The 12,172-nt window shown below is 38.9% G+C and overlaps 2 protein-coding genes across 3 annotated transcripts in view; one reads left to right on the forward strand and one right to left on the reverse strand.

Moving 5' to 3' along the window:
* Positions 1–12,172, reverse strand: part of DOCK1 (dedicator of cytokinesis 1) — a 508,395-nt gene that overhangs the window by 366,434 nt on the left and 129,789 nt on the right. For both annotated transcript variants that reach the window (XM_048505444.1, XM_048505443.1), the window contains exon 27: positions 3,925–4,020. In XM_048505444.1, the coding sequence (XP_048361401.1) occupies positions 3,925–4,020 (96 nt within the window). The remainder of the gene's footprint in view (positions 1–3,924; positions 4,021–12,172) is intronic.
* Positions 1–12,172, forward strand: part of INSYN2A (inhibitory synaptic factor 2A) — a 138,223-nt gene that overhangs the window by 90,108 nt on the left and 35,943 nt on the right. The gene's annotated exons all lie outside the window — the stretch shown is intronic.

Genomic DNA, 12,172 nt, shown 5'->3' on the forward strand with positions numbered 1-12,172 from the left:
CTTCTTTTATCTACTACATTTAAATTAACACGTTTTATTTAAACTGTTTGTAAAAACTGTATTTCCTAGGATCAAAGCAATTTACAGCTAAATACAACAATTCCAACAATTGTATAATAAAACCCTATAGCAAATCAGCACAAATTCAGCAGCCAAGAAATAATTAGGAGCAGTCTCTAGTCTCATCAGCCTACAAATGGTACCAGAAAGCTACTCAAGGCTCATTTTGACCTAAGATGGAGCTCAATCCAGAACCACAGGGAAACTGCAATAAAAGCCCTACTTCCAGCTGATGATAATTTCATTTCGAACAATAGGAGTAAGGACATTGGTGTAAAAGTTCATACAGGGAGAGACAGACTCTGTTGTTCCCAAACTGATTTTTAAAGGTAAGCTCCAGCACATCAGTTTGGACCCAGAGGAATACTGGTAGTTGTTATATGTAGTAAAAAACTGGTTGAATGTTTTTCTACCTCGTCAGGAGACCAACTACATCATTTTGCAACTTCGAGGGCAGCCCCACATAAAAATGAAATCATTATTAAGTATTACAGTATCTCAACGCTCCCAAAAGTGGTGGACCTGCACAATAAATGCAGCTAGTAAGAGAAACTTGGGGCCATTGCTGCCACCTGATTATCCAGGAATAACCAGGGCAATCTGCAGTCTACAAACCTGACGCAAAGCAATACATACCACTCCCCTTAAAGTAAGCATAACGCCACCATCAAGAGCACATGGACAATCCAACAGAATCACCTCCAGTTTATCTGGTTCAGTTTAGCCTCATACACTCATGGCTTCCAAAACTAGTTTGGAGTGGAGGCAACTGTTCCTGCGCTGAGATTAAAAAAATACAGAGCCGAGTACATATCTATGCCTAAAAATCTTTGTGTAGAAGTTATGCAGCATCTGTGATAATACAAAGTCAAGAGGGATGCTTGTGAACAACTACCATAGCACTAAACTACCTTAATTAATGCCCATACCATCAATGCAGTAAAAACAGATGCCAGTCCATACATTCCATTCACTCTGCAGAACTGTATAATTTTCAGTGTTACAAGTTTCTTGGAGGCCCAAAATGCTCAACCAGAAAATACTGCTCTTATCAACCACAAGATATAAATCATCTTCAAGGATTACACATGTTGACTCACACAATCCTAATTGGAAAGAGTTGAGTAAGGATGCTATTAGGCACATCTGAATTCAGAGGAGATCCAAGTGATTTTACTAGCAAAGAATCATACAAAATCACAACAAGGGCTTATTCAGAGGATCCAATAGAGAGCATTACATCTGGACCAGCTCAGATAATGGAGTCACGCTCCACAATGAATGTGAAATATACAGAAATGTGCTCAAGATACACAGAAAATCTTACATTTGAAGTGAATACTGGTAAGAGAAACAAAGTCATAACACATAGCAATGAAAGAAGATATAGTGAGAACAAGCTGGCAAGAAAGTGAAGACAGGACTAGACAAGATAATTAGTTTAAAATAGGCACTACTTTAATTTTGTACAAAGGAAAATGCTACATAATAAATTCAGTGCACCAATAGACCATAGGGAAGCATAAAGAGCAAAAGGTAGAATAAGTTTACAATATCAAAGAACAGGAAAATCAATGTAAAGAATGAACAGCAAAGTCAAGCCTGTTACCTCTGAAGTTCCCAATGATGCTAACATACAGATGGTTTAAAGCCTCTATTTTTCACACAGTGCATAACTGAACTATGAAGCATTGCCAACAGAATTCACAGTTGCTAATGGTAAAAGAAAACTTCAAAATGTTCATACTCATACGTACAAAATATGTCAACAGTTAGGAATTTGCCAAATGCAATCTGAACTTGTGACTCACTACATCTTACAGAGCTGCTGTGAGGATAAAGTATAGGAAAGGACTGCAATGCAAGCCACTTCGTGTCCCCAATGAGGGAAAGCTAAAGAAGTAAGTACAATTAAGTAAACTCTTTAATTGTGCTATTTATAGCTCCTCTAGCAAAGCTCAGAGGGTATAATACATGTGCAATCAAGAAGTCGACCATCAATTTGATGAGCTTCAGAAACAGAACTACGTTGATGTACATTTAAAACCTTTTTCAAGCAGGAAAGCGAGTGGAGAGGAGGTAAGGCATGGGGAAAAAAAGGGGGGGTACACTTTAAAGTGCAAAATCACAAAAGCAGAAAGAGCTCTGCACTCAAAATGATTCCTGATCAAAAGATGATTCCTGATCAAATGATTCCTGATCAAAAGATGAAACCGGTCAGGTAAGTTGTGAACATTCTACCTCCACAGTGGAATTAGAAATTGGTCTTCTCTTTCAAGCAGAAGATGCCATCCCAGAAGCTGACATCTCTTTTGGGGCATCAGGGAAAAAAATCAGATTTCTATTCTAAGGCTTTTCATTAAATGAAACCTTGTGGTGAGTACCTTAAAAACTTCAGGACCGTAATTCAACTTTAAAGTAATCATGGCGAACAGTACAAAAGCTATAGCTATAAATAGGATAAATTGCTTACTGATATCAAGTTGGAAACATTAATTAAGTAATTAACATTCATTAGAATTGGCAAAAGAAAAATTGTTTTCAGTATCTTCCACAATATCTTCCACATACTAGTTTGATCTCGTCAGATCTCAGAGGTGAAGCAGGGTCATTCTTGGCAAGTACTTGGATGGGAAACCTCCAAGGAATACCAGAGTTGTGACACAGAGGCAGGCCATCACAAAAAACCTCTTAATGTCTCTTGCCTTGAAAACCCCACCATGGGTCGCCATGTCAGCCGCCACTTGATGGCAAAAAAAGGACATTCCAGCTAGTTAAAACTTCACCATCTGTCTAGTAATCAAGATCGAACTTTAGTGTATAACCAAGTGTATTTGACAAATGAAATGATCTTCAAAAGAGTAGGCAGCAATATTTAATGGAAAATACTACTGAGGTGACAGTTGATGTCTTATAGATGCAAGTAACTACAATTTTAGATAGCAATGAAATTATATACTAATCCTTCTTTTATCGGTGAACAACAGACACAAATAATTCAAGCAAATATGGATCTGAAGGCCACCTTCTGAACAGCTTTTCTTCTGCACAAACATTGTAAGGTTAAGGGGTATGACTCCTGAAAACAGGTGCTTACAGGCATATTGTCATTTGTTGTACTGTTTGGTACAACCTGTACCGAACAGTTTACCTGTACCAAACAGTACAACAAATGACAATATGCCTGTAAGCACCTGTTTTCAGGAATCATACCCCCTTAACCTTACAATTTTTCTATCTGAAGATATCTCAGAGGGAAATAGTCAGCCATGAAGCCAAACCAAGCATAAAACAAAATAATCTCTCACAAATAATAGTCATGTGTCTTGGTTCAGTAATCTATACGTTGAAAAAGATTACCTCAACTCTTCATGTTAGATGCAAATATATATATATTGGCTTCTATATATATCAGTGTAAAAACACACAGGCTTGGATCCAATGACAGTTCTGTGCATACTAGATAGTCTGCCACAGCAGGCCCTTCTTTTGCTAAAAACTTCTGTTTGCACAAGGGCTCATTAAACTGATCTAGCACAAACAGAAGTTTTTGCAGAAGAGAAAACACATGACACAGCAGAAACTTGTGTGCATGGAACTTGTAATAGGATTCCAGCTTAGGGTTTTTTTACTTCTGTTTTTCTCCTGCTGTCCAAGAATTATCTTTCATACCTTAGGGTGCAATCCAATGGGATTCTGTTGCAGAACAAGCTCCCACCAAAATAAGTAGACTCACTTGAAACTATATTCATGCCTTATACAAATGTCTTACTGTTTTCTTTACTAGAGGTTTCTAGTGGATTATGCACTTGCATAAGCGATAATTGTAACAATATTTTTAGATTCTTGCCAAGAAGCACTTACTATGAGTTCTGAATCACGTCCCATTGAGATGACGGTTCTGTTTACTGTCCTCAATAGTTTCTCCATAATAATCTGCACATGTCGCTGCGTAGGCCCCTAAAGACAAGACATAAAATCAATGGCTATCACCAAAACCAATTAAGCCAATCCCAGCAGTAGAGCTTGTAACCAAATCAGATCATATAAATTGTATTTGTTTGGCTCAAAATAAAAAAACTGAAGAATATCAAGAGACATAGTTTTTGATCGTCAAGTAATACATCACACTCACAAAAAGGAAGCTGTATCATAGACTTCAATGCTATGAAAATGTATATTAGAACCATTTTTGTGGGAAAGAAATATGAAAATATTTAATAAAAACACAGAAAATTGAAAAGGCAGCTTTATATCTACTGCTATTGGGTAACAGAAATTCTATTTTTTGTTGTTCTGACCAAAAAACAGTGCCAGCAAGAAACTGTTCCAGGTATTGATCTTAAGTCCTTCTAAAAAGCTCAACTGAACAAAACAACGGGGAAATCATTCACTACATCTTCCTTGCATATGCAAAAGTCTTCCGAATTGTCAATATAATGACTCAGTCCAAAGAAGGCAGCTGCTGAAATTAGAGAACGGCCAGACTTCTTCTGGGTCTAGGTTTTTCTGTCCTGATTACCAGTTATTTTTAATGCCTTATGTTTGACCCTCATCAGACATCAGTGCACTAATAGCTTAAATATCTTAATTTTTAAAACTGTATTTTACATATTTTTTGTATTTTTGTGAGCCACATTGAATATGCATGTTGTGCTGAAAAACAGGATATATATATTTTTAAAGATCATCATCATCTGATTTGGAAGAGAGTAGTAGTTCCACTCAAACTGGGCTTTTGACCCATGGAGTGGTTCCATCCTCATGCTTAAGCTGAAATTGTGGACAATTTGTCCCTTAATATCAAGCTAGGAGAATATAATGCTATTCATAGTCTTAGAAACAGCACTTATATTATAGTCAAAGAGACTGACAAAAATGCAATGGTTGTCATGAAGAAATCAGATTCCAAAGCAGAAGGGAGAAGATAATTCTTGAGCCCTGTCTTCTATAAGACATTGTCTTCAGATCTCATTAAAGAGCTATATGAAACCTGCTGAAAAACAAAAACAAAATCTTTACAGATATATGTGCATTAACAGCTGAGAGTCAAAAACTCATCAAAGACTTCTAAGTAAACTTGGCAGTTCTGGGATATGAGAATGAGTTCTTTTGGGGATTAAAGCAAAGGGAAAGCAACAAGTAGGAAAGAATTTTCACAATGGAGAGGAGTAAGCAGTGGGCTTCCACAAAAATCATTGGGCCCAGTACTACTTCATTCATTTATAAATGATTTGGAACTAGGTGAGAAGCGTAGTGAACAGGTTTGTTAATGACACAAAATTATTCAGGATGGTGAAAATCAAGGACAACTGTTAAGAGCTCCAGGAGGATCTCACAAACTGGAGAGTGGCCAGGGGCCACCAGTGATGCAACAACAGCCAAGCGCCATGGAGGTGGGATCCCAGCCAAGGGAGAATCTGGAGAAGAGCAACTAGGGTGAGATAAGGCTCTGTCACACTGACCAGGCCTCGGGTCTGGGCAGGGGAAAAAGGTGGGGCCGGCGGAAGGCATAGGAGGGGGCTGGCAGCAGCAACGAGGGACAGGAAGAACAGCCAATGCAACCATGGAAGGGTGGGCTCAATGCTGGCGAGAACTGGTGGGGTTGGCTGGGAAGGCAGGACAGCCTGTAAATAGGGAAAGGGAGGAGGAAGCAAAATCCCGTTTCCAATGCTGGAGAGTTGTATGGATCTTGAGGGATCAGCAGTTGGTGAGTCCTCTCCCCTGACTTCTGAGGCTGCATGGAAACCCAAGGCACTGGCAAGCCTTGTTGTGGAGTCAGCACAGGAAAGCATCCCATCTCATGGGGGTGCCACACTATCTTAAGGATTATTAGGAATGAGAGTATAAATAAAATGGCCAATATTATAATGCCCCTATATAGATCAATGGTCCGGCCTTATTCGGAACATCATCTGCAGTTCTGGTTACCATACCACAAAAGACAGATTGCAAAGTTGGAACAAGATAATCATGATCATGAAAAAGATTATCATGGAGTTGAACCAACCAAAGTTGCAACTTTTTCCCTATGAGGAAAGGACAAAGAGTATGGAACCCATAACAGAGGTCTGCAAAAGGATCCTTGATAGAGGTTTATACAATTATGCACAAAGTGAAGGGCACTGACAAAGAGAATGTTTTACTACTCTTCCAAAATACTAGAACTCAAGAGCATCCGATGAAGCTGATGGGCAATCAATTCAAAAAAAGGAAACACAAAGTAATTGATTAAAATGTGGAATTCACTGCCAAAGGATATAGTGATAACCACAAGAGCAGATGGGACTAAAGTGTAGGGGGAAAGGCAGGCAGACTCATGTGATGATAAGATTCACTTTTTTGGAAGACAGAAACACAAAGAAGTGAAATATGAGAACAAAAGTAACATACTACAACCAGAGAGTTACATGGAAAAGTTGTGTAAGGACAAAGCAGAGCTCTAATAACTTCCCTACATGTCCAATGGAAGCAGGAAGAGAACTGAGGATGAAAGGCAGTCCCAGGAAGAAGACACACTGATAAAGATTATGCCACAATAAATCTGTTAGCTATTAATGAGCCTTCAGATTCTTTGTTACAGATCCTATATTTCACATGGGAAATCTACGTAAACTTTCAAGTACCATGTGAAAGACAAATCAACATAATCTGGACTGACAGTGAGAGAAAAAAATACAAGACAGGGAAAAATAAACAGAATCTTCCATATGTGTGGTATCCGTGCTTTTGCCTTCTCTTCACTGTCTTTTTGTTGCAGGTCTGGAATTTTTAACTTGTCTGGAAGATCAGCATGGGAAAGACATCAATTTCTTACTTTTGATGCTACTATGATATCGGCTACACTAGTGAGGTGCAGAAGCCAAAGCAGTAGCAGCAGCAGAACCTGAGGGCTGGTGACTTCTGTCAGCATGCTCCTCACCTCCTCATTCCTCCACAACACTTCTGAGAGGGAAAGGAAACGTTTTGGCTCACCACACCAATTTTCTTAGTGGGGAAAAAAGGGTTTCACTGCCATTCATTTTGCTCTAAACTGCTAGTTACAAAATGTTGTAAGTCTCTGAGAGTGCCAGTAGCTTATATGTGAACTAGCTAAATAATATTAAGCCTCATATAACAGACCATGTGAATTGCTGATTACCATGCATAATCTTATTTAAGCTGACAGTGACTATCTGAAACCTAGCTCAAACAGAACAGACTAGGGGACTTAACGTTTCAGTCTCTGAAGATTTTTGCCAGATGAATAAGGTTGAAAGGAAAACTATGCTGAAACACCCTCAGCTATATACCTGCCACTTGAAGATCAGAAAAGTCAGCATTTATTGACATTAAAAATGTACATGCCACCTCTTCAGAGACCTGCTCAAGGCAGCTTACAGCTAAGGCAATAAAACACAGCCATTAAAACAAGCCACTAAAAATCAGGTCAACACCATTAAAAAAAGTCAGGACATGTTACATAAAATACATAGAGTGACCTAAATGATGTCGATAAAATGTTTCTCAGCCCAGAAGCAGACCATAAAAGGAAGATTAGTTAAAGCCTAGACAAAAAGGAACATTTTAGCCCACTGCTTCGAAGAAACTAAGAAAGTCACCAAATGAGCCTCATGGGGTAGGGCCAGTGGTGGGATTCAAATAATTTAACAACCAATTCTGGTGGTGGAATTCAAATAATTTAACAACTGGTTGGGTGCTGTGTGGTTTCCGGGCTGTATGGCCGTGTTCTAGCAGCATTCTCTCCTGACGTTTCGCCTGCATCTGTGGCTGGCATCTTCAGAGGATCTGAGGATCTGAGGATCCTTCCAAGAGGATTTCAGATCCTCTCTGAAGATGCAATACACAGAAGCTGGCGAGTAATGGAAGAATGCTAGTCTAGAACACGGATATACAATCTACAGCACCTGATCGGCAAGTGAAAGCCTTCGACAATACATTTAACAACTGGTTGTTTACAAGCACCATTTTAACAACCGGTTCTGCCGAAGTGATGCGAACCTGCTGAATCCCACCACTGGGTGGGGCATTCCACAGACAAGGCACCACCACTGAAAACACTTCCTCTCTGGTTATTATTACAATCTCACCACTGAAGGCCAAGCATTGAGATCAGGGCAGGCACGTAGGTGGGGGGGGGGGTTCCACGAGTTCAAACCCCTCCCATTACATGTCCAGCTTGCTTGAAACAATGCATAGAATGGAACAGTCAGAAAGTCAGCTCAGTCACTGAACCAACCCCATTAAAAATCTTTTTTACGGCACTGGATCAGAGTATCAGAAGATACAATATGGGTGGAAGCAATATTTTCAGTATGCTGGTCCCAAACCATTTAAGACCTTTGCCTGGACACAGATGGGCAGTCAGTGCAGATCTTTCAGCATAGTGGTGATCTAAATCTAAACAATAACCTGACTTCCACATTCGGGACCAACTGAAGCTTTCCAAACAATTGTCAAAGTATTCTCATATAAATCACAGTAACCTAACCATAGTGATCAGATAACAAATCACTATGACCAAATCATGGAAGGGCTGCAACTGATGTAAAGGTACTACATGACACAGAAGAACCATGGCCCTACAGCATAGGCCAGGATCCAGTAGCATCCCAAGCTGTAATCCTGTTTTTTCAAGGAGAGTGCAAAATCTTCAAGGACAGACTGACTTCTCCAGCCTCAAGCAGCTTTGCCATTACTCAACAAAACTTCAGGGCCAAACTATAAGTGATGGCATCCTTGTGGCTGCTACAGGGATGCCAATCACTTTAAAGTGATTGAAAAATGTCATGTCTACAAGCATAGTGCTCTTGTTTCCCTAACCCCTCTCTTTTTCAAGTGACAAAAAAGCCATGGGAGTGGTCATTTCAGCACTTGACAAAATACAGGGGGGCATGTCCAAGTCATTGCTAATGGCAACATCTCTCCCAAGAAAAGGGACTTTGTTTGAAATGTGATCCTGAGGCAAGATCAGCTTTGTAGGAGATACAAAGCTGGAAGAGGAAGCACTTTGATCTGCTGATGTGGGTAGGAAGATGAGTTAGGTCACTGGAAGTTTGCCAGCAGCCCCATCTACTTCTTCCACCGGAGTCTGTTTCATATCATATTGACTGAGGAAAGAAGAGGTAATGCCAGCTGTCAAAGCCTTAGCAATGCAGTATTACCTGTGAAACATGATGGATAGGAAGGGAAACAAAAGGGTCATTTTGCCATCCTCATGTTGTGACCAGCAAGACCTTTGGATCTGCTGAAAGATGAGCACCATCTGTTTGTAGGCAAATTGAATGAACTGCATCATAGATCACAGATCACCATTTTGAATGAATGAAAAATTATAGTGTGAAACTAAAACATTCTCTTAAAATTGACTTTCTAAAAGAGATAATGGGAGACTAGAGGAGGAGTGGAGGAGAAGCAAATGAACTATAACTCATCTTGAAAAAAGAATGTTTATCCTGGTGACTGTGATTTTCTCAGAAGGGAGAGGGGAGGAGATTGCATGGAGATTGGACTGAATAAAGCTGAGTGGATTAAGAAGAACATCAGGTGAGTCAAAAAGGACATCTCGTGGCAAGGGTGAAGATGGCAGATAACACAAGAATATGTGCTGGATCTGATGCTAGTGGATTGGACCCTATGCAAAAAAATAGAACTGTTGTTAACTTCCATGCGAAATGGTATGTCAGATACGAAGGACACGATGATGGGGGAAATGTCAGACATAAAACAAGAGATTAAGGGCTACCTACTGACATTAAAAGGATTTCAGAGGATTTCAAGTCGCTTGAAATGGAGAATCAATTCAGAAAGAAAGAGATTGTCAAGCGGAGAAATTACTTTGTCTGGATTTAAAGCAAAAGGAATGTGCAGTCAGAATACGTATAATATCAGAAAAGGAGGGAGAAAATCTTAGAAAAGATTTTATTTCAGTGTTAGTAAAGTTCATGTATCTTTCTGTTGCAAAAATAGATTCCATAGTGGATAAAATTTATTGTGTAAGATCTTTAGCAATTAAGAACAAGAATCTCCCACAGAATTGTGTCATGCATGTGACACGAAGATCATTTAAAGAGATCCTTCATACACATTACCAGAAAAAATACAGTTTCAAGGTCACAACCTAATTATCACAAAAGAACTTCTGTGTGAGATATTGCTGAAACATAAGGAGTATACATTTTTCACAGATGCTTTGAAAACAAAAAAGAAAATCCCATTTAGATGGATGTTGATTGAGAAGTTGAGGGGCTAGGCTTTATCTTCAATGGAGCCTACCAGAAGATCACAGATATTTAAGACATGAGAAAGTTCTTTAAGAACAAAAAAAATCTTCAGACCACCTGAAAGTGCTTTCTGTTACCTTGTCTTTCTAATTCTTTTTATAGCGAGTAACATAAAACCAAGGGGTTAAATGTAGAATCAGAAGGGGTAGGAGGGATAGAGAGTAAGATAAAAATTATAGTTTTAAGATGTGTTAAAACTAAAGGGTAATGATAAATGCTTAAATAATTTGAAAATAATTGTATATAACATGGGAATGCAACAGGTAGAATGAGGGATGAAACAGAGGAATTCAGTAAAAATGAAAGATTATATGTTTTTGTTGCTTGTTATCCATTGGTTAAGTACAAATAAGATGATATTAGTGGAACTATTTTTTAAAAAAAGGTGAGAACAAAAAAAACATAAGATGGTACAGAAGTAAATGGGCTTAGTAAATTAGCAATATTATGCATAAGGTGAAGGCAGGATGGGAACTAGTTAGAATTTTTTTCCTTTTGATTCTTCTATTCTAATCTTTTCTTCATTAAATGTCACTGAATGGGTTAATGGTTATTTTCCAGGGGATAGAGGTTTCATTTCGTATATGTTTTTTCTTTTATCTCTCTATGTAGGGTGGCTGTTACACCATCTTATAGCTGATGTAGTATAAAAAATAAAAAGACAAAGTACGGGGTTAGCAGCACTTCTGCCTGCTGTACTGTGGGCCCAATTCTGATTGCCTTTTGGCTTTTTAAAAAATGGCATTGGTGGTCCTGTAGTGGCCAAGAGGATGCTATCACATCTAGTCTGGCCCTTTCCTTGCTTTAGTTTATTATCCTTCATTCATTCTATTATTTTCCCCAAGTTCAGGACTTCTACAGACCACCAACTCAGCTCATAAGAGGAAATAGATATCAACCACATTTTCCAGTAGTTTCACGTAGATCCCTGTAAAACTCCAAATACCTAAATGCCATGGACATAAAGAGCTTCTACCTGTGACACATGGATTTGGGTACATTAGCATGACACTTTGCGACTTGTTTTTCCATCTTGACTTTCTATATGCCTGGATTAATGTGCCCTTCCTGAACATGTGGAATTCCTCACATTGTAGCTGAAATTAACAGAACGCTCTTGTGACCTTTCAAGGTACTCCAAATGGTGGAAAAGATTTTCTTATATTCTGTACATCCATGTCCAACTCTTCCTCCTGAACCACAAATTCTACCAGCTTGATAGTAAGTGATAATTACATTTCTAGCAGAAGCAATACACAACAAGGGTCACTGCCTCTCACACAGGGGAGAAATTCACTTTCTTTTCCCTAATGATAGTTACCAATTATGCTTCTCTTAGAGCTATCATGCCCTAAATATATAGTAATTTAACCAACAAATTTCCCTGCCAGGTTCCAAGTATTCTTTGGAAAGTGGACTTCCATTAACATTCAAAACTATTTCTCTCTGTTCAGCAAACTCATCGATTGTTTGCTGTCTCCTCTCAGTAGGTATCCTGCCACCTTTCTAAGCAGAAGCACCTCAGCTTTGCTCCTCTCTGCAGGAATGAAACTGTAATATAATTGCTAGTGCCCCAGGTACAACTCAAACAACTTTCCTTAAAAAAAAAAAAATTAAATCCTGCAGATGAAGCAGTTAGCAGCACTATGCAAGGCCACATTTAACCAAACATGCGAGACATTATCAAGTTAAATAGTGTCACTGGCAACTCATATATCTTGAATGCAAGGAAGTCAATTTAAATCAGCAGTGTCCTAGTTCAATAAAGTCTAGCAAGCCGTTTTAATAACCCATAAAACCTAGTAAACCCTCTGAATGGATGTAAGAGC

The sequence above is a fragment of the Sphaerodactylus townsendi genome, linkage group LG08 (assembly GCF_021028975.2).
Source record: "Sphaerodactylus townsendi isolate TG3544 linkage group LG08, MPM_Stown_v2.3, whole genome shotgun sequence".
NCBI lineage: Eukaryota > Metazoa > Chordata > Lepidosauria > Squamata > Sphaerodactylidae > Sphaerodactylus > Sphaerodactylus townsendi.